Here is a 25,903-nt window from a genome sequence, read left to right as displayed (position 1 = left end):
TTACAGCTACGTGTGGACACACAAAACACATCAAATTTACATACATGTGGACGCGTAAAGTTTTGAATCCAGAACAAAATGTTTACAGCTACGTGTGGACACACAAAAACACATCAAATTTACATACATGTGGACGCGTAAAGTTTTGAATCCAGAACAAAATGTTTACAGCTACGTGTGGACACACAAAAACACATCAAATTTACATACATGTGGACGCGTAAAGTTTTGAATCCAGAACAAAATGTTTACAGATACAAACGAATCCGGATACGTGTAGGCGAGGCCTTAAATTCTCTGCCATAAATAATCACTCATGGCTTTGGTCATGTTCTAAGACGGTTAGAGCTTAATCACTTGCGTCATATGGGATTAGGAGACACTCACATTAGATAAAATTCACTCTATCTAATCCTTAGATAGATAGATAGATGATTTATTTCTTAAAGCTGGCAGCCATATTGCTGAAATACGTTTAAGATTACATATAATACATACATAAATAAATTAACTAAATTACATCTTCAATGAGTTATAAGTTATAAAACTATTTCTAAAACGTTTGGTATTAAAACTAGTATTAAATGAAGATTGCGTTTTCATATTCTTGATGAGGCAGGATTATTTTTAATGCTCGCTTTTGGACTGACTCTAGGTTATCTGACAGTTACAATGTCAGACTATTGTGGAACACTGGGCAATCATACTCCAAGACAGGTCTTATACACGTTTTGTAAAATTGGAGCAACTCCTTCACTTCGATATTTGCTCGTTTTAGTTGAATAAGATAATAGAGGCGTTTACGGCATTTCTTAATTATTTCATTTACGTGGATGTTCCACTTAAGATTGCTGGCTATAACCAATCCCAAAACTTTCGCGTGTTGGACAATATCCAGTGTAATGTTATTGATGGTAATTGGTTGAAGGTCATTGGTATAAGATCCAAAACAAATGGGACTCTTAATCTCATAGAACACACGTGATCATGCTCTAACCCTTACCACAGTATAAGAATATACAGAAGAGTCACTCGTGTCGGAACCTTTGATGATTTTGTCTTCGCGAATGGTGGCCGCCATTATTCCAGCAAGATGATTAGGGTTTTTGACTTTTCCCAACCTTTAAAATGATTCGAAGTCATTTCTTAAGTCAAAATATATTTGAATTCATTATTCAGTAATGACGTCATGTAATTTTATTGGTTGTAAACAAGAGAGAAATCCTAATCATCTGGCTAGAATAATGGCCGACATGAGGAGGCGTTGTACACCTGAGTGACCCTTCTGCATAATCATTACTCTGTGCCCTTACTTAATTTCAGAAGCGTTAAAATATTTAAATTCGTACGTGTTTACGTTAACGTAAGTCAGGTCGCTTTAACTTTATAGAGATGAAATGTAAGTACTGTATATTTACTGGCGAAGTAAGAAATATTTACGGAAGAAATCAGAAGGTTTGGTTATAATCTTTGTAATGTGAAGAATTTTACTTGTTTCTTATTTGCTCGTTTGTGCTAAGTAAGTCTTATGTTTAAGTTCCTGCCAGTTTCCCCGATATAGGAGGCGTGGCAGTCGGAGCAGTTTATTTTGTAAAAATACAATATAAATAATGCACATGTCTAATTATACCGTGACGTAAAGGTCCAGGATTAAAGCAATATTTGGTCACGACTACTCCAAAAACAAGTCATTTACTTCACTAGATTCACTAAATTTTGAAAAAATTAAAGCGATGAGCAACTAGAACAAATTTTCAAAAAAAATAACCAGCACTGTGACGTCACTGCATAGTTAATTTGGTACTAAAAACCAAACAGAGTTTACTACTTTTAAACAATTTAGTAAAAAGTGAATTGTATTAATAATTTTTTGTTCACTCTCTAGATTTTGGATATATTTAAAAACAATCTACCGTGTAGTTTTTTATTTACAGGCCTTTGTCTAGCAATGACTTGAAATTCTGAACGTAATTATAAAAGATCATATTACGCGCATTCGTGTCATCCGACTTTGTCGATGATTTTCTATAACTTATTTTTTTGTGCCACCTCCAGATTTTGGATATATTTTAGACAATATAAAAAAGACAAAAAAACAAATTTGAAAGACAAATTTGTCCGGCTTGACGCTATGAGGCGCGAAACGGGACAATATTCGAACTCGTTTTATTTATATGCTAAACTTGAAAAATATATGACGAACTGTTGTCAGTATGTTGACATGCCCGTGTATCGAAGAGTCGGACAAACTGTTTTCGATGCAGAATTTCTTTCGTTTTTACAATCTGTCAAATCAGTAATTGTGGAAGTTCGTGCTGCTTGTAATACAGCCTCTCAGACTCTAGACCAGTTCGAAGTACTTGAAACTCGTATTGAGGAAATATTTTGGTCTTTTTCATTGCTAGCAGAAGGAAGGGAATATACATGGACAGTGCAAAGTTTATTCAATGAATTTTTAGTTTATGCAAATCAAATCAAAGAAAATACCAAACACAAGTGTGACATTCTAAGAAACAGCACAGAAGCAGTTGGCACAAGTTATACCTGCCCCTTAACACGCACGGGCAGGAGAGGACGTCCGCGTTACACTGTACAAAAAAGCCAAATAGAATTCCTTCGCGAAAAAAGATTTTATTGGGTACGAATTGCAAAATTGCTTAATATTTCAATTCGAACGCTTCAAAGACACAGAGAACAATTGGGCATTACTGATGAACCTTACACTAATGTAAGTGATGGAGACCTTACCCAAGTAATGCAAGAGGTAAGACTCACAACTCCAAATATAGGTCAAACGCGTATGGTTGATGCACTTCGAAGCCGTGGCATGCATGTACAAAGATTTAGAGTTCGTCAAATAATGAGAACAATAGATCCATTGGGAACAGTTCTTCGATGGAACCAAGCTGTCTATCGTCGTAGGTATTCCGTGCCCTATCCAAATGCACTTTGGCACATAGAAGGTAATCATAAATTAATTTCATGGAGAATGGTAATTCATGCATGTATAGATGGCTACAGTCGCTTAATTTTTTATTTGCATTGTTCAAACAACAACTTAGCTGCCACAGTGAAAGAACAATTTCTAGTAGGAGTGCAGAAATGGGGGCTTCCATCTCGGGTGGGGTGTGACCATGGTCTAGAGAATGTGGAGGTTGCACGTTATATGTTGCATAACAAAGGATTGAATAGAGGAAGTATTCTTACTGGGAAATCAGTCCATAATGTTCGTGTGGAGCGATTACATCGTGATGTCTATGAAGGGGTGTTGTCATACTATGTAAAACTCTTCACAGAAATGGAGAATGAAGGAATATTAGATGCTATGAATGATTTGCATTTGTTTTGCCTTCATTGTGTCTACATACCTAGAATTCAAAGAGCACTTGATGAGTTTATTGCCCAGTGGAACTCACATCCTGTGAGCACAGAGTCAAACTTAAGTCCTGACCAACTTTTTGTTCAGGGAACTTTTTAAAGTGGAGCATACATTGCAGGTACCAGCATGGTTGGGAATAATGATGAAAATCTGGGGAGTGGGATTGACATGGATTTAGATGCTCCATTGCAAATTGAGGACAGTGATTATCAGGTAGCTGTTCCAGAAATTTTATTTACTTCTTCAGCTGAAGTTTGGGCTGTGTTAAAACAACATATCAATGAATCAGCAAATGATGAAAGTGATGGAACATTTCTTTATTTGTCATGCATTCAACTTTTTGAGAGTATTTAATCAAAACTTTGTCAAACTGCATTTAAAGGAAAAAAACTATATTTACAAAAGATTAATTGATAGAAGTTGATTATATTTGTAATGAGAACATTTTCCTATTTTTTTTGAATACTTGTTCGTTTTAGAGTTCCATTAGTAAGTGGATGACATACTGATGATTTTTACAAAAAAATATTTTGTTTCCTTCAAAACTATTTTGACTTTGTTGCTGCCAAAAATATTTGTAAAAATGCTCTTTGATGTTCATTTCACGTAACAAAACAGTAACAGTTTAATTTCTTCAAACAAAACTTGAACATAACAGTAAATAAAGTATTACAAAGTATTCAAAAGCACAATATATACATGACAAAGTAGCTATCAAGGAGTTAAACAATATGAAAGGACCACGATTCTTTCTCCTTCATGATATTGGTGAACTCTTCTGAGAGTTCATTGAATGATTGGTAGGTAGATGGTAGTTCCAACATAGGTCCGCATGTTTGAGCAATTGGTACTCGAAGTGCATTATCTGCAGCTGTAAAAGCCACTTCAATTGATGGTACAATTAACATGTTACTTCCTGTTGTGAATTGCAAGAACAATTCTAAAGAACTTTCTGAAAGTGTTGTGATAAACTTCTTTAAATATTGAAATGCTTGGACTTCAGAGTCTGATGATGGGGATGCAATTAGTATTTTTACAACATCTTTAGGAGAGGGTTTTTTCTTATCATACAATTGTTTTACAATGTCAATGTTACTGAACTGACTTATATTTTTCAATGGCTGTAATATGGGAACCAACAATTACAAATGTAATGTGGCTTCTGTATTAACTCCTGATGAGCAAGTGAAACAGGGAAATACTTAATGGTATAATAACCAAATACCATAAATCCACCCACTGCTTCCCATTCTTGACGTTGGTAATCATGCCTGATTGACGGAATTTTTTCCGTTGCACCCATTGTTAATGCAGGGAAAAACTGTTGCCAAAACAGGCTAACAACCTCACGTGTAACCCCAGAACCTCTACCATCTTCAATATTACCCCTTTCATCTACAATGGCAATACTTAATATGCAGCCAACAAAAGCAGGATCCTTGAATTCATCTATGATATCCTTAAGAACATGGCTTCTGTGAATTAGAACTTCTCTGACTGGTAATTTACTTGGTAGGTCTACCAAAATACACAATACCCTAAGTCTAAACATAAAAAATATAAGGAAAATGTTGACTTAAAAACATTGCAATTTACCTTGAATTTCTAAAGGTCCCTGAATATCAGAATATTCAACATTCTGGAATGGTTGTCGATCTAAAAAATAGAATGCTTATGTTCAATTTTAAAAAAAAAATAAAAGTATGCATATTGAATTTAATTTCAATATTTCCTGACCTTGTGTTTCAAGAGGTAAGGAATCGTTGCCATGCTCAGGATTTACAATGGCATCCATTTCATCAGAGATGGTAATGTTATAAGCAACATCAACAAATAAATTGGTTGACAGATTTGACTGACCGCCAACCTCAGAAATCTGCTGGTGAGCATCAAACCTCAACTATGACTGCTTGTTTCTCAACGATGTCTAAAGTCTCACCATGAGTAGGACTAGATTTATCAGTCTTCTGTGAATCTACCAGAGCACTCTCATAATCACTATCTTCATCCAGACACTCATAGGAACGAATGTAGACTGATCCTTGACCAGAAAGTTTAAGCAAAAGGTTACCAGTCATTTCCACTCCTGGTGCAAGGTTTGGTTTGATGAGTTTGCCATAAGATGCCTAATGTAAATTTACATTACTGTCAGTAAACATTCATTCAAACAAATGGAGAAGTTCATGATCCATTCCGAATTTGCTTTCACACAAATGCTACTCAACTGAAATGTCCGTAGAGATATTGAACCAAAAATTTTTTTAGTTCTATAGTTATAAGTAAAAGAAACAGGCATTTTTCTGATAATTTGATGTACAGATAACCATTTCATTGCAGTCATATGGTAGATTCAAAGCATTTTCAACTTACTTTCATGTACTCAAAGCATAACAGCAAATACTTTGGAAATGCCTCCGCAAATCTACGTGTTAGTATTTGTGTATCCCACTCACGTTGGAAAGGAAAGCTGCGCACTACAAAGCCTTTACTATCCAACATAACTCTTGTGGAGTGCGTGGGCACAGTTTCTTCTTCTGGATTGGGGATAAGAACCAAGTCTCTCAGTACAGGCTTTAAATATTTATTGTTTCTACGAGCAAAAAGGCCTGATAAAAATGCTGTTCTCTTCGTCCTGTGCGGGACACTGATGATTCAGGGGATGCTTGAGGCCTACGTAGGCTTGGAAACCGTCGATAAATTTCCTCTGGGACGCTCGTACTTTAGCCGTTGAACTACTATTTGTTGACAATGCAACGCTTTCCCTTCCAAATTGAGATATACTAGGAGTCCTAGCTATCCTTTCTAGGTCAGAAATTCTTTGTAACGCCTTATTTAACACATCTTCCATGACTTTCTCCACACAGCAAACCTGAAAACAACACAGATATCAGTATCAAGTTATCAACTACATCGCGTAAATCATCATGCATAAATTTGCATTAATTAGAATCAATTTTTAAAGTTTAGCATATATTTCTTAAGTTTAGCATATATTTTTTAAGTTTAGCATATATTTTTTATGTTTAGCATATATTTTTCAAGTTTAGCATATATTTTTTAAGTTTAGCATATATTTTTTAAGTTTAGCATATATTTTTTATGTTTAGCATATATTTTTCAAGTTTAGCATATATTTTTCAAGTTTAGCATATATTTTTTAAGTTTAGCATATATTTTTTATGTTTAGCATATATTTTTTATGTTTAGCATATATTTTCAAGTTTAGCATATATTTTCAAGTTTAGCATATATTTTTCAAGTTTAGTATATATTTTTAAGTTTAGCATATTTTTATGTTTAGCATATATTTTCAAGTTTAGCATATTTTTCAAGTTTAGCATATATTTTTCAAGTTTAGCATATATTTTTCAAGTTTAGCATATATTTTTTAAGTTTAGCATATATTTTTTAAGTTTAGCATATATTTTTCAAGTTTAGCATATTTTTTAATTTTGTTTATATATTTTTCAAGTTTCATATATTTTTCAAGTTTTATATTTTCAAGTTTAGCATATATTTTAAGTTTAGCATTTTTAAGTTTAGCATATATTTATGTTTAGCATATTTTTCAAGTTTAGCATATATTTTTCAAGTTTAGCATATATTTTTTAAGTTATATTTTATGTTTAGCATATATTTTTATGTTTAGTATATTTTTAAGTTTATATATTTTTCAAGTTTAGCATATATTTTTCAAGTTTAGCATATATTTTTCAAGTTTAGCATATATTTTTCAAGTTTAGCATATATTTTTTAAGTTTAGCATATATTTTTTATGTTTAGCATATATTTTAAAGTTTAGCATATATTTTTAAGTTTAGCATATATTTTTAAGTTTAGCATATATTTTTATGTTTAGCATATATTTTCAAGTTTAGCATATATTTTCAAGTTTATATATTTTTAAGTTTAGCATATATTTTTATGTTTAGCATATATTTTTATGTTTATATATTTTCAAGTTTAGCATATATTTTTCAAGTTTAGCATATATTTTTTAAGTTTAGCATATATTTTTTATGTTTAGCATATATTTTTTATGTTTAGCATATATTTATGGGGCGCCAAGCCGGACAAATTTGTCTTTCAGAAAATATATGTGCTGAACTTCAAATTTGCATTGTCTGAATCGAATAAATCGGTTCTCAACTCAAAATATATCTGGTAAACTTAAAAAATATATGCTAAACTTAAAAAATATTTGCTAAACTTAAAAAATATATGCTAAACTTAAAAAATATATGCTAAACTTAAAAAATATATGCTAAACTTAAAAAATATGTTCTAATTATGATGCTTTGCGGCCTTGTTTTTAACACGTTTCCGGTAAGCGTGCGTGGCCGCCATTTGCAAATTGCAATAGATTCTCGAATCTCGATTGTCGAAGATGCTAAATCAAAATGAACTTCAGTTTCACTTGAATAACGCGTTACAAAGAGTTAGCCAGTTGGAAAGTTCAAATATTACTCCTAACAATCCGCTTGGTTCGACGAACAACTCCAGGAGAAACAGCGGCTCGACCGGCTCGACCGGCTCGACTTTAACGGAAGAACTGCAAAGGAGTTTTCTAAGCTTAGCAATCACGCAGCAATAAGTTCAACATCAACCCAAATGCCATTGAGTCGGGCTTCAACGTCGCATCTTTCTGGCAACAAGAAAAAACGAAAGCGCAAATCGACGACCTCTAAATCAACCTTGAAACCCAAAGCAGTGCACAAAGACCTGGTGTTGGTTCCGGAACCGACTCAAACTTCAGTTCCTACTCATTCTTCTCGTGTTTCGTTGGAAAGTGACGGTTTCGTTATTCACAGCTTTCCTTTTGTAAGAGAATGGGATGATATTAATTTAAAAGAAGAAATAGAAAACGTTTTTCCGCAGATCCAAAATTGTGGTTATGAATATGTGAAGGTAACATAAACCATATATGCTAATATACGTACTAGCATAAGCTTAAACGTCTTGTCCAGGGTGTATTGGTGGGTGTGCAGTGAGGGGAGTTAAAAAACAGCATACAAATGAATTAGTATTATAAGCCATTTGCTCCTACTTTTCTGGAAATTCCTTTTGCCTTATAATTTCTCTATGAATATTATAATATCTGGATTTAAGACACCGTTTATTTAATCAGTGATAAATGTTTTGTTTATAAATATGTAATTCGTTAATGTATTTATACATTATTTCCTCATCTTTTTTACTATAGGCCTCATATGGAAAACTTGTTTTACCAAATTTAGCCCCTGGGGTGACTATGAACTGCAACATGCTCTTGAAGTTGTCAGGCCAAGGTGCTGTTTACATACGCTCCAATGAAAAACTTAGTGCTTTTAGTGAAAGTGACAATTCTGCTGATGAAGAATTGCTGAAACCAGCATTAATTAAGCAAGAACCAGAAGTCCTGGAAATTCAGTCTGAGTCAGATATTGAAGGAACAGGTAACTGGAGTTCAGGCATAAATTAACAATTTTGTAACAGATATAAAATGAGGTTGTGCTTAACATGCAGCCTTTTTGTATATGCATATAGGGATAAGGTTTTGTGAATTTTTGTCTGAGTCAGTGTGTCTATATGTAAATATCATACATAAATCACCATACCAAAACAGGAAAGTACTTCCATTCAATATCAATAAAGACTGTGGAAAATATGAATGTATTAATATCATATTGCCAAATGTATGACTTAAGAAAATAACTAAATCCTGTAAGCCATAAAAGTAGAGCTAGCTAAATTAAATCATTTTTTCATTTGTACCAACTCCTGTTGGTGTAGCCAAAACAGTTAATAAATGTGCTTATAGTATGAGAATCAGATGTTTAAATAAATACTTAAGTTAATAGAATGTGAGTGACTCTAATTATTTACCAATCTTAATACCAAACTCTTAATAATATCAACCTATTTGTGATTCCAATTTTGAATTAGCGTTGTTTTTTCTGCAGAATATATAGTTTAATAACGAAAATGTTATGTTAATGAACGTGATTTTTATATTGAAAAAAAATTACGAGAACTGTACATTCTATTGATTGATTGTTGTTTCGCTCATCAATTGTAAACACTCTCTAAACACATTTACACCATGATTTCCATCATCATTTAGGGGATCAATAGTTTCGTGTGCCAAGATTGTTTGCTCTTCATTGACATTTACTTGTGGCACAGAAACATTATAGTCGTCATCACTGATTAAGAGAGTTTCACTTTCGTCTAAATCCATGCTGGCACCAAGTTCGTCTTGGTCACTCTCTTCTACCAGTATATTTTCATTGCAATTGGACATAGCTCCACTGATAAATAGTTGTTCAGGACTCAGATTCTCAGCAGTACTAATGGGGTGGCTATTCCATTGCCACTTAAATTCGTTAAGAGATCTTTGAATTCTTGGGATGTAAACGTAATGTAGTGCGAATAGGTGATGTTCATTAAGACAATCAAGCAAACCATCTTCTTCCATGTTAGTAAATAGCCAGACATAATGAGAAAGTATGCCACAATATACGTCTCTATGGAGACGTTCAACTCTAATGTTATGCACCGATTTACCCGTTATAATACTTCCCCTTCCACAACCCCTGTTGGTTAGCATAAAGCGTGCAACGCCTACATTTTCTAAGCCATGGTCTGATCTGACTCTAGATGGCAAACCAAACTCTTTGACTCCCTGTGTAAAAAACTCTAGCACAGATGATGCGCGATTATTATTGGCACATTGCAGGTATATAATAAGTCGGCTGTAACCATCAATACATGCGTGAATAACTATCCGCCATCGTATTAGCTTGTGGTTGCCATCAATGTGCCATAGAGCATTAGGATGCGGAACATAATACTTACGTCGGTAGACTGCTGAGTTCCATCTAAGTGCTGTTCCAACTGGATCAATTTTTCTTAAACACTCTCTCACCCTTTGCCTCTGAACATGAATCCCTCTAGCCCTTAGCGCACCTACCATCCTACTCTGACCAATATTTGGGGTAACTTTCCTTATGTCTTCCATAGCTTGGGTAAGCTCATCCTCCGAGATATTAGAAAACTCGTCATTGATGTCTAATTCGTTTTTTCTCCTCCGTAATGTTCGCGTAGACACATGAAGTAACTTGGCAATGTTAACCCACGAAAAGTGCTTGCTTCGCAAAAATTCCAGTTTATTTTTTGTAATATGGTATTTTGGTCGACCCGGCCCGTGTGTTGGATTAATTGGACACCTGTAACAATTTTCATCATTGATTGATTGGAGCCTTTCTACTTCAAGACAAAGAGCTCTTTGAATTGACAATAGACTGTTTAAGACGTTTGCAAGCAAACCGAATGTTTCTTGATCAGTGTTTGCGTTGTTTAGTAGAGTTATGAAAAAAGAACACGTACAATCCATTCGATTATTTAAGATTTCCAGGTTATCTAGTCTATCTAAGGGGACCTGGACAATGCTATCGGTCAAAAAAGACACTATACCGGTTATAACTGATTTCGCAGACTGTAAAGATGACGCCCAATCAACGTCGATGATGCCCCACCTTGTCTACGATAAAGAGGCATACTTAATGTTTAATTTTCCCTATAAAATAGTCAATTTGTCAGTTGAATAGATTACTAACGTTGAGCTCAACCCAGTTCCTAGCCTCTCTACTTCGACTGTGCGTCGAGCCGCTGTTTCTGCTGGAGTTGTTCGTCGAACCAAGCGGACTATTAGAAGTAATATTTGAACTTTCCAACTGGCTAATTCTTTGTAACGCGTTATTCAAGTGAAACTGAAGTTCATTTTGATTTAGCATCTTCGACAATCGAGATTCGAGAATCTATTGCAATTTGCAAATGGCGGCCACGCACGCTTACCGGAAACGTGTTAAAAACAAGGCCGCAAAGCATCATAATTAGAACATATTTTTTAAGTTTAGCATATATTTTTTAAGTTTAGCATATATTTTTTAAGTTTAGCAAATATTTTTTAAGTTTACCAGATATATTTTGAGTTGAGAACCGATTTATTCGATTCAGACAATGCAAATTTGAAGTTCAGCACCTATATTTTATGAAAGACAAATTTGTCCGGCTTGGCGCCCCATATATATTTTTCAAGTTTAGCATATATTTTTCAAGTTTAGCGTATATTTTTCAAGTTTAGCATATATTTTTTATGTTTAGCATATATTTTTTAAGTTTAGCATATATTTTTTAAGTTTAGCATATATTTTTTAAGTTTAGCATTTATTTTTTATGTTTAGCATATATTTTTCAAGTTTAGCATATATTTTTTATGTTTAGCATATATTTTTTAAGTTTAGCATATATTTTTTATGTTTAGCATATATTTTTTATGTTTAGCATATATTTTTCAAGTTTAGCATATATTTTTCAAGTTTAGCATATATTTTTCAAGTTTAGCATATATTTTTCAAGTTTAGCATATATTTTTATGTTTAGCATATATTTTAAGTTTAGCATATATTTTTTTTTTTTTTTTATTTTTTATGCATATATTTTCAAGTTTAGCATATATTTTCAAGTTTAGCATATATTTTTTTTATATATTTTTATGTTTAGCATATATTTTTATGTTTATATATTTTTTCAAGTTTAGCATATATTTTCCAAATTTAATATATATTTTCAAGTTTAGCATATATTTTTTAAGCATATATTTTTATGTTTATATATTTTTCAAGTATATATTTTTCAAGTTTAGCATATATTTTCAAGTTTAGCATATATTTTTAAGTTTAGCATATATTTTTAAGTTTAGCATATATTTTTGTTTAGCATATTTTTCAAGTTTAGCATTTATAAGTTTAGTTTATATTTTTAAGTTTAGCATATATTTTCAAGTTTAGCATATATTTTTCAAGTTTAGCATATATTTTTTAAGTTTAGCATATATTTTTTAAGTTTAGCATATATTTTTTATGTTTAGCATATATTTTTCAAGTTTAGCATATATTTTTCAAGTTTAACATATATTTTTCAAGTTTAGCATATATTTTTCAAGTTTAGCATATATTTTTCAAGTTTAGCATATATTTTTCAGGTTTAGCATATATTTTTTAAGTTTACCAGATATATTTTGAGTTGAGAACTGATTTATTCGATTCAGACAATGCAAATTTGAAGTTCAGCACATATATTTTCTGAAAGACAAATTTGTCCGGCTTGGCGCCCCATAAAAACGAGCTCGAATATTGTCCCGTTTCGCGCCTCATATGGCGCCTCATAGAGAACCTTATATGGACAAAATAAAACAAATTCCGAAGAGGGACATCTCGTTTTCTTGATATTTAAGATATTACAAGAGTTAGAAACAAAATAATGCGTAATATTTCGTCTTTATTCCAAAGACATCAACAGACTTATGGTTTACAATGCAGGCTGCGAAACGTTTATATATAAGTATATTGTTTAGTCTTATAGTTCTAATTACATAACTTTGGAATAAAGACGAAATATTACACATTATTTTGTTTCAAACTCTTGTAATATCTTAAATATCAAGAAAACGAGATGTCCCTCTTCGGAATTTGTTTTATTTTGTATTATTTGAAATTGTCTGCTTGTCATGGTTATATGGAGTTTATGGACAATGAACATGATTGTTTTCATAAGCTGTAACTGGATATGCTGTATCCAGTTACAAGGAAGTGAATCAGAAAGATCTCGTGATGAGCCCATCCTTTACATTTCAATGATGTGTACATTGCAATACGAAGAAAGACAAAATTGAAGAAATATTTCAATATAAAACTGTGACTCTACGTTGTGGAACGAAATAATAAGTGTGGGAAAGAAGAAATAGTCGCTTTGGTCATATTTGGTGAGTAAAATTGTGTAAAACATTGATTTTAAAGCCGTAATGTTTAGCTACTCGTATTGTATCAAAGGTTTGACTAAATGGCAGAATACTTGTTCACTTGGATTCATTGACTGTTCATCAACATTTTCAGTAGATACACAAATACACATGTAAGGTTTGACTTAAATGGCAGACTACTCGTTCACTTGGATTCATTGACTGTGTATCCACATTTTCAGTAGATACACAGATACACATGTAAGGTTTGACTTAAATGACAGAATACTCGTTCACTTGGATTCATTGACTGTTCATCCACATTTTCAGTAGATACACAAATACACATGTAAGGTTTGACTTAAATGGCAGACTACTCGTTCACTTGGATTCATTGACTGTGTATCCACATTTTCAGTAGATACACAGATACACATGTAAGGTTTTACTAAATGGCAAAAAACTCGTCCACTTGGATTCATTGACTGTTCATCCACATTTTCAGTAGATACACAGATACACATATAAGGTTTGACTAAATGGCAGAATACTCGTTCACTTGGATTCATTGACTGTGTATCCGCATTTTCAGTAGATACACAGATACACATGTAAGGTTTGACTAAATGGCAGAATACTTGTTCACTTGGATTCATTGACTGTGCATCCACATTTTCAGTAGATACACAGATACACATGTAAGGTTTGACTAAATGGCAGAATACTCGTCCACTTGGATTCATTGACAGTTCATCCACATTTTCAGTAGATACACAGATACACATGTAAGGTTTGACTAAATGGCAGAATACACATCCACTTGGATTCATTGACTGTTCATCCACATTTTCAGTAGATACACAGATACACATGTAAGGTTTGACTAAATGGCAGAATACTCGTCCACTTGGATTCATTGACTGTTCATCCACGTTTTCAGTAGATACACAGATACACATGTAAGGTTTGACTAAATGTCAGAATACTCGTCCACTTGGATTCATTGACTGTTCATCCACATTTTCAGTAGATACACAGATACACATGTAAGGTTTGACTAAATGGCAGAATACTCGTCCACTTGGATTCATTTACTGTTCATCCACATTTTCAGTAGATACACAGATACACATGTAAAGTTTGACTAAATGGCAAAATACTCGTCCACTTGGATTCATTGACTGTGTATCCACATTTTCAGTAGATACATAGATACAAATGTAAGGTTTGACTAAATGGCAGAATACTCGTCCACTTGGATTCATTGACTGTTCATCCACATTTTTAGCAACTACCTAGTGTGTTTCAGTCTTAAGCTAAATGGCGCTATGTTTTATTGAATAATACGATAATATATATTTATGCCTGGTTTAGTAAATTGCGTCTCATCTTGTTAACACAAATGATCTGTTTACCTATCAAAACGACTATATGATAATATTTATATCAACTGCGAACGATTTGCATGAATTATACACTACCACAGTAATAAGTAAATATAGATTTAAAATGCAATCGCACACGCAGTACTCTCATGATAATGCACAATTAAATTTATTTAAATTGATAAAAAATTTTAAGCCAGGTCTCGTTGTCACAAAAAAGTGTACGTTTTCCTTTTCTTTTGCTGTTTTGCATTTTTTGATGATCCTTTTATTCGTTTAAAAATGCCTGACATGGAAGTCGACTAATTCACTGATTTCAAAAATCACAGGATTTTATCATCAATGAGGAATCAAGTTAGAAAGAAAAACGCTTGGATTTCTTACACATAAGATATTTATTTGTTTTGTAGCAAATTTCTCCTTTGCACGTTAGCACAAAGCAGTTATGCGTCCGCCGGTTCTCTATGGGACTGTATACTATCTAAAGCTAGCGCGTCAAACACAATTCTCAAATGTCATCAATTTAATTTTTTTGTCAAAGTTATACATCAATTCCAATTCATGCTCCTTACTTGTTCACAGGCATCAACAAAAGACAATGCCGTCTTAGTTTGACCCTTCAAAAATACTCAATAATCATAAGTTCTTTTTTCGCTTTAACGATAAGTTCCTAGTCTCAAATAACAATCATAATTTATTTACACAGTTTCCGACATGTTTTGAATAAAAGTGCGGTTTTTATCTTTGGACAGCAACTTGTGTCAATCGCTTCGTTTGATGTCATTTGATAAATTTTTAAACATCTGCTGCATGAAATTAGAAAATCAGTTCGATTTAGACGAACAGCTTATTTTGCTCACATTGTCACATTCAACATATGAACATTATTGATGTTACAATAAGGTTTGAACTATGATCACCATTTTTAAACTGATATGTATGTGGTCGCGTTCTTTATACTAAATCTCTCATTTTTTGTAAGTTATGTGACATGTATAGAACTAAAGCTAGCATAATTTGATCGACGAGGTTGTCATATATGAAGTCTTACTTGTAAAACAAAGGTAATTTTACAAAAGTAAAGCGAGATTTTATATCTACATTACCGACCTAACAATTTGCTAAAGAAACATCTCGATGAAGTATGAATAAACATGCATGAGAAATCATATCGAAGATTATTTTTCAACTTTTTAACTATTGACCATAAGCTGCATGGTTAATGACAGTAAAACCTGTTCAAAATTATAGAGGAAGGCAAAATAACAAGAGAACATTTTCTACATGTGGGATGCTGAATTTTTCTTTATAAACTGTAACTAACACTAGTGCCAGTCCCAAAGATTCGAAACAATATTGTTGTTAATGTAAACTTACGAACGCGTAAAGTATTAGTACTTCTAACTCTTTATGGAAAATATACGAATCATTGCGATCTGGATATAAATGAGAACAAATCTTACACACAAATAAGCAAATGTTACACACAGGAAGAATGTATTTACACAGAGGAACAACGCGACCGAATCTATTATTTCTAAAACGAAGTTAATTTGCCAAAAGTAAAACGAGATTCTGAAACTATATTACTAACTTTACATAAAAGATTTGCTACTGAAGCATCTCGATAATGTATGACTAAACATTCAAGAGAAATCATATTTAAGTTGATATACCAACTTTCTAACTGTTGACAATAAGCTGCATTGTAAAGGACAGTAAAATCTGTTCTAAAGTATGGGGGAGGCAGAATAACATGAGAACATTTTCTACATGTAGGATGCTGAATTTTTCTTTAGAAACTATACTTGTCTATGGAAAAAGGGGGATCTGTAAAAATTTGAAAAATAAGCAAAAGTTAAACACAAGAAGAATGTATTTACACTGAGAGGAAGAACGCGACCGAATCTATTTTTTGTGAAATGTTGATTCATGCAACACAGTGAGCTTTCAAAATCATACTTTTGATCATATGTTAGTTTGACAGTGTTAAAACAATTCTAGTCGTGATCGTTCACATATGCGACTATCACCGATGACACAGCCGTAGATATCACGACGAACAAACACTGCCTGCCTCACGCCTCACTCAGACACTTTTTAAGTATTGCATAGTGGTTAGCCCGCGCATGCACAGCGGCTACCCACGAAAACTAACTAGTGATAAATTATATAATTGTTATAATATAGTATAACTCGACGCCTACGACTGCTCCCCCCCCCCCTCAAAAAAAAATGTTGTTGCTCCCCCAAATTTTACATCTTAGCGACATGCCTGCTCATATTAATAACACTTAAAGCGTGATTCTGTTTGAAGATGCTACGAGAATTTCTAAAACTTAACAATTGATGAATATCTTCTGCATGATGAGATAACGTAAGAAAAGTATAAATAATACACACATCATTCACTACTTTTCCTATAAACTTCAATTTTGCAATTTTCATGTGTTCAAATGGGGAGGCGCCAGCTCCTATTATATAACTGTCCCAAGGCAAAATGCCCCCTTGCCTATCACCTCACGGCAGGCCTGGCCTGACAGTCAGTGAAATTTCTCGACTTTGTGTTGTTACACGATTTAATTCAAGTAACTAAAACAGTTAGACACGTTGGAATACAAAACAAGTATCTTGATTTCAGTTTCTTAGTGCACATCATGTCATGCTAAATCAAAGATCATCTAAAAATAAATTACGTACAAAATGAATGATGCTGAAGTATGTACGTTATCTGACGTTCATTTTGATCACTTAAACATAATCTTTACTTTACATTTATACATTGTATTGTTTACTAAAGTGTAATTATTTTAAAAAATAATGATTGATGATGAAATATATACGTTATCATGAGTTCATTTTGACCCCTGGAACCTAATCTTTACTTTACATTTGTACATTGTACTGTTTACTTAAGTTTAATTTATTTAAAAAGAACTGTCACATTATGACGTGGCATTTGTGAATGTCAAGCGCATCACTGACTCAGAATTATTTATTATCAAACCTTTTCTTCGTGTAAGAGCCGCAATTTTTATAGTGGATAATTTGAAAAAAAAAATGAAACCTACTTTCCAGTCGTGGTATTAAATATAGCTTTAAAAGTCACTTATAGAATCATTCAAACGATTTTCATTTGGAATGGAAATAAACATTGATTTGTTTATAGTCATACTTCATACTACGCAATGCTTCGGTATCAAATTTGCTAAGTTAGAAATGTAAATACAAATCTCGGTTAACTTACGTAAAATTACCTTTCTTTTAGAAATAAGACTTCATATACGACGATCGTGTGGACAAAATTATGCTTGCTTTAGTTCTTTACATGTTACGTACCTAACAAAAGATGAGAAATTTAATATAAAAACGCGACTACATACATATCAGTAAAAAATGGTGATTATAATTCATACATTATTGAAACATTAACTTTTTATCCATATGAGTTTTGTTACATAAACACATTTAAATAACGAACGAAGATGAAAAGTGAGTCAGGATCTCCTTCAACAAATAATATTATTCAATAACTAAGTATACATCACTGACTAAAAACAATTGTTATAGAAATAAAAATACATAAATAAGAAACTCATGCAGAGTACATAATAGCATTGAGATTGGTCAAATTCCAAAGGACTACTGTTAAATAGTATAAAGTTTAACAAATTTCAACTCAAGAATAAAGGGATCACCTTTCTAAAATAGGATTTGAATGTGAATGATTAAGACACAATTTTTGAAACTTAAAATGGATTTTTTCACTTCGTTAATCAAAAATTCCATACATGTATATTCTTGCATAAGTCAGTTCTTATTATAAAAAACCTTTGTTATTGAATAAACTATTGTAAATTATGAATACGTGACAAACATCAACTGCACGCAACTATAAATACTTATGATCAATAAAGACACTGTAGATACAACAGTAAAGGTTGCAATGAAAATAAACCTTAAGTAAAGTCAATACTTATGTTGTTCTTCAATTACCTATGCTTTAGAGCGTATAATCTGCACTTTGTTTTAGTGACTATAGTCAAAACCTTGCCGCTGAAAATATCATTCATTTATACGCCTTACTGGTTTTTTTTCAGACGTCAAATATATCTCGTTTGGGCAAAAAATACAAGGAACTTGATACTCTGTGCAGTCCGTACTTGTATTTTGTTTGGTATTTTATTCATATGTCACGTTGTTTATCTCTCACTCTGTGTTCTGTGTTTTGGTGAGGAAAATGTAAAGCAGATAGGAGATAGTTTTCTTTATTTTCATTTCAATTAGTAATGATGACGATTTGGATTTAACAGATTGTCAAAAATGACGAAGAATTTAAATATATGATTAAAGTGAAGCTATGGTCCTATGGGGGAGTACTGCAGTTTAGCGGACACCTTGGACGCTGACCCAAACCCTAGCCTATACTCACAAGCAAATACGAGCCCGTGGTCAGAAACGCTTCGGGTGTCCGCTAAACTGCAGTCTAGCAAAAATTTGAATTGGAACAGAATCATCAGCGATATAGTCCTATCAAAATGTTAATAAGCAATTATTCATACAACACAGCAAACCAGTTTGATATGACATGCATATATTATGACATGCTTACCATTAAGTTTGAATTACCATTAGGTATGGTTTTTCCACTTTTAACGTTTTGTACTAAACTTTATAGTTTTACTGTATGTGTTTACTGAGTATACTGTAAAGTAGTATATTCACTGCACCATATCGACGTGATATTTTTTATTCAGGTGGTTCTAAGCCAGCAGCACCAACACAATCCAGTGTATCTAAAACTCCCCCCATCGTCACTCCTTCTCAATAGACATCCTCCAGAGTCTCTAGTGAACGTACTAACAATGACCCTAAACAACCACCCGCTGTACCATTTATACCAGTATGTACTCCAAATACACCTTTAGATCCTCCAAAAACACCACCAGCTTGTACAAAAACACCCCTAGTTCCTCCAAGAACACCCGCAGATCCTTTAAGAACACCAACAGTTCCTCCAAGAACACAACTGGTTTCTCCAATGCCACCTCAGCGTGAGAATGATAGTAAACTTGAAGAGACATTAAAAGGTCTTACTTTAAAGAGAGATCAGTATAAATTGGCTGCTCGCAATTGTAATAGAAGTGGGGACAAAGAAAATGAAAAAAAATATTTGATTATATCGAAGGTGAGTTACCTTTAAAGGAACGGAAATGAAATTTAAGTGGAAGCATTGTCATGCATTCTCCACAGGTCTTTTTATAGTGTTCTACAAATGCGCGAAATTGATTCCTAATCTTAATCCTTAAGCCTAATCCTTAATCTCATTGTAGTAGGCTATGTCTGTAATGTTGGAGATTGAATTAGAGCTCTATTTGTTTCATAAGAGATTTATTAAAACTTTTGTTTAGGACTTCGATGCTGTCATTCAAGCTGTAAAGGATGGAAAAGATGTTGATCTCACACAATGCCCTCCACCTCCCCCCGGATTTCAAGGTAAAAGAATGATAACCGGAGGGTTGATATACAAGCTCAAAGTTCTGTTAGCTGAATATGGGTTGATGTAAAACTTTCAACGCAATTTTTTATCATAAACTTTAAATTTCAATTCATCTACTATGTCGAGTGAAGGACCGATCAATTACGTAAAATTTAGTGGTCAGCCGGTTACGTCAACAAAACCCAAAGCTCCTTAAGTATATCGTCCCCAGACCTTTTCCACATCTCTTCAAGTATCTGATGCCTAGATCTCTTTTTTTAATTGTCTTTCCTTTTTTAAAAAAATCGTTATTGGTCAACCATTATTCACCATTTCTTCATAGGATTTAATTTGAAAAGCCAATTTCTTGATAAACATTACAAAATTAAAAAGGACGTTCATGAAAAATTCAAAAGGTATGTTTAGGAAAACAAAACTCTTTGTGCCATCGTCTGTGTTAGCTGTAAGATAGGACAAATGGGTATATGAATGGATAATAAAGGTTTATAGATACTTATAGGCACATTTTTTTTAATTTAGATTCTTTATCCTATTTTTCATTTTATTATAAAGCATATCGTGGATATGTGGCAACTATGGAACAGTTAGAAAAAACAAAGTTATACCATATGCTCATATGTATATCACAGTTGATGATGTTGAAGAAAGGTCCGATGAAGATTTAAAGAACGAAATTGACAAGATATTTGAATGGGAAGCATCAAAATTCATTGAAATCAGGCGTAAACCTTACAAAAGACCAAAGATTCGATATTTATCAAACTTTCGCGCTGTTCAAAATAATGATACCCCAAATCCAATGCGAACACCGAATGATGTTGTTATGGAAAACCAATCAGCCGATGGCTCTCGTGGTACAATGACAATGTTCTGTGGCAAAAACAATAAGTATTACGCCTTGACATGCGCACATGTTGCTTGTGGCGCAAGTGACATGGTGGACAGTGCATTGGCTTTCAATCAGAAAAATGACTTTTTGGCAATTCGCGATGCCGTCAAACACCTTAATGAAGGTACAGCTTATTTTTACAAACTACCAAACAGTGATAATGAATTTCTACTTCCCTCTAAAGGCGTGATTGGTCATTTTGACAAAGAAGTTGATATTGTGAGAATTTTCATCGGTGATAAACGTTGTTTTCAGAAGCTTGGAGGAGATGACATGGAACGTTTTGCCTTGAATTTAGATCTAGCATATGAAGAACTTTACGAAAGATTGGAAAATGAGGATGAATCTGTGAGAGTTCGAACAGATTATCATAACTTTGGTACTTTAAGTGATCTACATGGTACTCACTTGACAAGGCATTCAAGAGAAGTCATTTTTGAAGATGCAGTGATGGTCAAAAGTGATTGCCAATTTCTAAAAGAAAGTGACTCTGGTGTACTTGTTTATTTTTTGGATAAACAAGGAAAGTGGCAGCCATTTGCATATGGTGTATGTGATATAGAAGATGATGGTGAGGGTGGTGAGGGTGGTTGTGGTGATGGTGGTAATATTAATGATGATGATGGTAGTGATGGTGGTAATGATGATGATGATGGTGTTGATGATGGTGGTGATAATGGTGATGATGGTGATGATGGTGATGGTGGTGATGGTAATGATGATGATGAGGGTGATGGTAGTGATGGCAGAAATATTGATGATGGTGAGGGTGGTGAATGTGGTTGTGGTGATGATGGTGACATTGAACGTGATGGTGTGGGTGATGGTGTGATATTTGAAGGAGGTCCACGTTTGAAGACCTTCGTATGTTTAAAATTAGATAATGCTTTAACTGCTGTTGAATTGAAGGATTGTGAATACTACAGGTCAGAGGTCAAAACAGCAATCCAACGTAATCGGAACAAGACCAAACGATAGCAGAAGTTTCTACTAACATTGACAAGAAATAATAAGACATAAGATTGTTTCTGAATATTGCCGAACTGGATCCGCTGGTGAATAAAATATCTTTTCTTCATGAATAATCGTTTGTTATTTTTGATAAGTTTGATAAACTCATTAGGTTTAAGATAGATATGGAAATCAGTACCTGGATTGTATTGCAAATCTATGCCATTTTTGTAAAAAAAATCCACTATTGATAGGCAGGCTTAGGTGGGTATATAAGCAGATAGATAAATAGATAAAATAGTAAATAGTTTAATAAAATTTGACATATGGCAGCCCATTGGCTAAATTGCATGCGGAGTTTTAACAATGAGAATTCTATTACCAAAAGTCAACAAAAAAGTTTGGATTATATATAACTTAAAACTGGACAAATCGTAACTTTTTCATGCTCAAACGATAATAATATCTTTTAGTATCTGTAACGAAAAGTTTTGAAATCGTGAAACGTACATGTTTGGACGAGGCCCATATAACAAAAGATGAATCATATGTTCATGTTACCCCTAAAAAAGCTATTAATTTCGAAGGAGCTAAATGCGGCAAAACCTGCATAAAGCTGAATGACTTCTAAAAATGCGCACAGAATGCAATATCGTAAACATCTTGATCTCTTTTTCAAAAAAGATTGTTTCTGAGATGATAGTCGTTGATCGATGCAATTGACGTCATATTATTTCGGTCAGGTTTTCATTGTTGTTTCGTTCATCACAAACGTCAACTTTGTTCCTTCTGAAAACTTCATTGTTGAATTGTAATAAATTTTCATATTTTGAGCAAAAATTCTTTATCGCCCACCTAGCTATTTCATACGACAGCATTTAGTCAATAACCAGATCTTTTTCCTTCCAAACATGCCCTTTTTCCCAACTTTTACAGGGTCCAGCAGCGATAGGCTCGTCTCAGAGGTGTTTTCTTCTTTAGGTTTGAAAGCTGCTTTATCTTTCTGGCAAATGGCGAGTTTACGTAAGAATTATTTATGGTGGTGACAAAACACAGTAGAATTGCTTGATATTATTTGTGTAGGACACTGGATCGGTCACAACGCAGGTCAGCGGTAATTTTCTGCAAACGTCATACATGTTTTCAACCCTCGATGTTAAACAATTTAAATTTTCCGTCAAAATGATGGAATACTCTTCCAGAGTTTTGGTGATTTATGCGGTAATGAGCTCTTGTTTTCAATTTGGTTTGCATAACTTCGAAAATTGAAATCTTTTGGGAAGATCTTACATTTCGTCAAAATATTTACTTTTAAGCCGATTTGTGAGACTGACTTAATTAATTTTGTCAGACAATGAGTTCAACTGCTGAGCCGATATCTTAATGAGAAATTCCTATATATTTTTTGTCATACACATTTTGAATGATTGTTCTTGGTGGAAGTTGCGTTGCTAAGTTAGCAACAGATATAGTATATCCTAAAAATTATGAGACCAACTCTTAAATGTAGACCAATAACCAATTAAATATTTAAAATTGGCTTTACTGCAAGTTTACATTGTGCTTACGTACTGAAAATTTGGTACTGAAATTGTCCTTTCTGGTGTCGTCATGCTCAGTTGTTATTGCTTGCAAAGCTGTCGGCCCTAGAGCGTTAATTGCTTGGGAGAGGGGGGGAGGGAGGGGTTCATACTCTCAGTTGTGTCGTTCTGATTTCATTTTGAAAAAATTTTAACTCAAGAGAAATCTATGTGCGAACTTCTTTAAAAGAAAGCAGTCCTGCTCTGGTTGCACAACTGAATATAAAAGTAAATAACCCCCTACTCACACAAAAAAAACCGTACAAAACCAAACCAAAAAACAACAAAAAGCAACACAAATAACGCTCTAGTTACGGCCCTCTTTGTTTGTATCTTTCACAGTCACATTATCGTCCAGGGAAAATGGTATTAGTTAATGATTACTTTCATTATAATGCGTCATTATGTTTATAGGATATTTAGAATTTTGTAAGATTATCGTAACTATGTTTTAAGAGAATATATCAAACAAATTACCTAAAAACTCTCGAAAAACTCTGTAAAGAAATTATTCGGTAACCTTAAATGCAACTTACTGTATTGAAAAATACCTATTATATTGCATGGATTAAAATTTAGCCAATGGTAAAAACAACTATTAGAAATAAGAATCCTTTGGAACTAATCACTCTCTCAGAAGTAACTTCCATTTGAGTCAACTAATTTGGAAATCGAAATATTTTGAGCGGCTTCTTGCGAAACTCTTCTGCAATTCATAAAAGCGCTTCTTTCCTCTCGGGTCCAGGCCACTTATTTTGAAACGCATCCTTGCATCACAAAGAAAATGCCAATACTGTACCATCACACGAATCATTTGACAACAAGGTAGTTGGTGAACGCGTTATTATCAAAGAATTTACCTAGCAGGCACAAATAGGATGAATCTCTGACGGTTTAAGGATAAAAATAAGGTGTTCTACATCTTATAGGGTACGTAAATAAGCCTGTTGTTCTTCGTAATGTGTGTGTAGCGATCAAATAAGATTAACCTTTGTATGTATGTCGTAAAGCCAAATTTCATGCTTAGTGCATGACTTGTGTTTAGAAATTTTAATGCCATAATGAAATGTGTAAATTTTAATCCTTTTCAGAAAATTTCAAATAAAAAACTATTATTCTCGCAGTCAGGAACACAGTTACATAGCATGGGTAAACATGAACACCAGATCAGCAATTGTTTGTTTAATTATTCGTCAAATGACGGTTAATTTTGACGGTTCTGGTTTCGAATGGGTTGAGTACATTTTGAATAATCGGGTGCAAGGATATCGCTACGCTCTATTTCTATTGGTTGAAAAATGTGAGGGTTCGTTTCTGTACGCTTACCACGCACAAGAGAGTTTAAAAAAAGAAAAAACTGAGCTAAGTGTCGAGAATATTGAACAATTGGTTCCTACTGGGTTAAGTAAATTTTACACAGAACAATTCAAGAGATTAAGTAAATTATTGGAAGAAACAATTTTATCAACACACAAAACCGTTATTTCAGATAAAAACTTTACGGAATGTCTTGTAGTGTTGGTGACTTATCAAAGTATTTTGCCTTTGTCTTTTCTTTTTCAATGTTTAGGTTTTTCTGATGACATGAAGCTTAAAGATCGTATTAAAATACATAAAGTGCTATCTCAATTTTTTCCAATTTAAGATGATTGTTTAACCGTGTATCACAAATCTCTAATTGATTGGTTAAAATCAGATGGTTATGAAGAGCATGAGTTTACAGTTGATCCCAAAAATGGACATAAGTTTTTATGGCATGCTTGTGAGAAAGTGCATGAACACATCAAGTCGATGAACATTTTTGAAGATCAGATGAACACTGCTTTGATTAAATATGCTTTGGAGAATGAAATATTTCATATATCACACGAAGATATTGATCGTCGTAAGGATGGTCGCTTGTTTTACAAGTGAAAATTACCAAAAGTGAAAAACCTTTGATCTCTGAACGAACTTTATGTTGATGGTTTACTTTTTAATACAAATGTATGGTCAGATAATTTGGTTATTTTATTATATATTAAACGTTCACTACATAGAAATGAAAGAATGTCGACAACTCATTCATTGTGAGTCATTTGACAATATGGTGTCGTTATAGATGAAAATTATTTTGTTTAAATTATAGAGTGACTTTCTTTGAACATTCTTTCGAAAACTGTGAATAAAATTTACTTTACGCTTGTTAATATCGTAGAAACAAGTTTTGTATGATGTTAAAAATTCACATTTATAAAACATCATCATGATATCATGTCATGTCATTGGGTTTTATGGTCATTAGTTGAAAAATGTGAGAGATCATTTTTGTACGTTTATTATGTACATATGACCTTAAAGAAAGAAAATGTTATATACTGTCAACAATTCCCGTATGTAAAAACATCATCATGACGTCATGTCAATAACTGTGATGGAAATTAATGAATAAAACTTTT

At 33.2% G+C, this 25,903-nt stretch overlaps 2 protein-coding genes and 2 long non-coding RNA genes across 6 annotated transcripts in view; 3 read left to right on the top strand and 1 right to left on the bottom strand.

Moving 5' to 3' along the window:
• LOC124451193 overlaps window positions 1-22,313 on the top strand; it is a 47,217-nt gene extending 24,904 nt beyond the window's left edge. For all 3 annotated transcript variants that reach the window (XM_047001818.1, XM_047001820.1, XM_047001819.1), the window contains one exon: window positions 20,598-22,313. In XM_047001818.1, coding sequence (XP_046857774.1) covers window positions 20,598-21,912 — 1,315 coding nt within the window. In that variant the 3' untranslated portion in view covers window positions 21,913-22,313. The remainder of the gene's footprint in view (window positions 1-20,597) is intronic.
• On the top strand, window positions 7,759-9,221 carry LOC124451201. The gene is made up of 2 exons (XM_047001838.1): window positions 7,759-8,287; window positions 8,583-9,221. The coding sequence occupies exons 1-2, from the start codon at window positions 7,991-7,993 to the stop codon at window positions 8,838-8,840; spliced, it is 555 nt and encodes a 184-aa protein (XP_046857794.1). The 5' UTR covers window positions 7,759-7,990; the 3' UTR covers window positions 8,841-9,221.
• LOC124451214 lies at window positions 12,996-18,897 on the top strand. The gene is made up of 2 exons (XR_006950374.1): window positions 12,996-13,184; window positions 18,646-18,897. It is a non-coding gene; the product is annotated as an uncharacterized LOC124451214 (long non-coding RNA).
• On the bottom strand, window positions 17,504-18,050 carry LOC124451220. The gene is made up of 2 exons (XR_006950380.1): window positions 17,962-18,050; window positions 17,504-17,884 (listed from the first exon to the last, which is right to left on the bottom strand). It is a non-coding gene; the product is annotated as an uncharacterized LOC124451220 (long non-coding RNA).
• Window positions 22,314-25,903: the final 3,590 nt, after the last annotated feature.

This window comes from Xenia sp. Carnegie-2017, unplaced genomic scaffold, assembly GCF_021976095.1.
Source record: "Xenia sp. Carnegie-2017 unplaced genomic scaffold, XeniaSp_v1 HiC_scaffold_24, whole genome shotgun sequence".
Classification (NCBI taxonomy): Eukaryota; Metazoa; Cnidaria; class Anthozoa; order Malacalcyonacea; family Xeniidae; genus Xenia; species Xenia sp. Carnegie-2017.
This window is presented reverse-complemented; position numbering and strand designations above follow the sequence as displayed.

Excerpts from the sequence above, each read along its gene's own strand:
- LOC124451201 (XM_047001838.1), top strand. The coding sequence starts at position 7,991 with ATGCCATTGAGTCGGGCTTCAACGTCGCATCTTTCTGGCAACAAGAAA. Across the intron at positions 8,288-8,582 it reads GTGGTTATGAATATGTGAAG|GCCTCATATGGAAAACTTGT; the intron begins GTAACATAAACC and ends TTTTTACTATAG.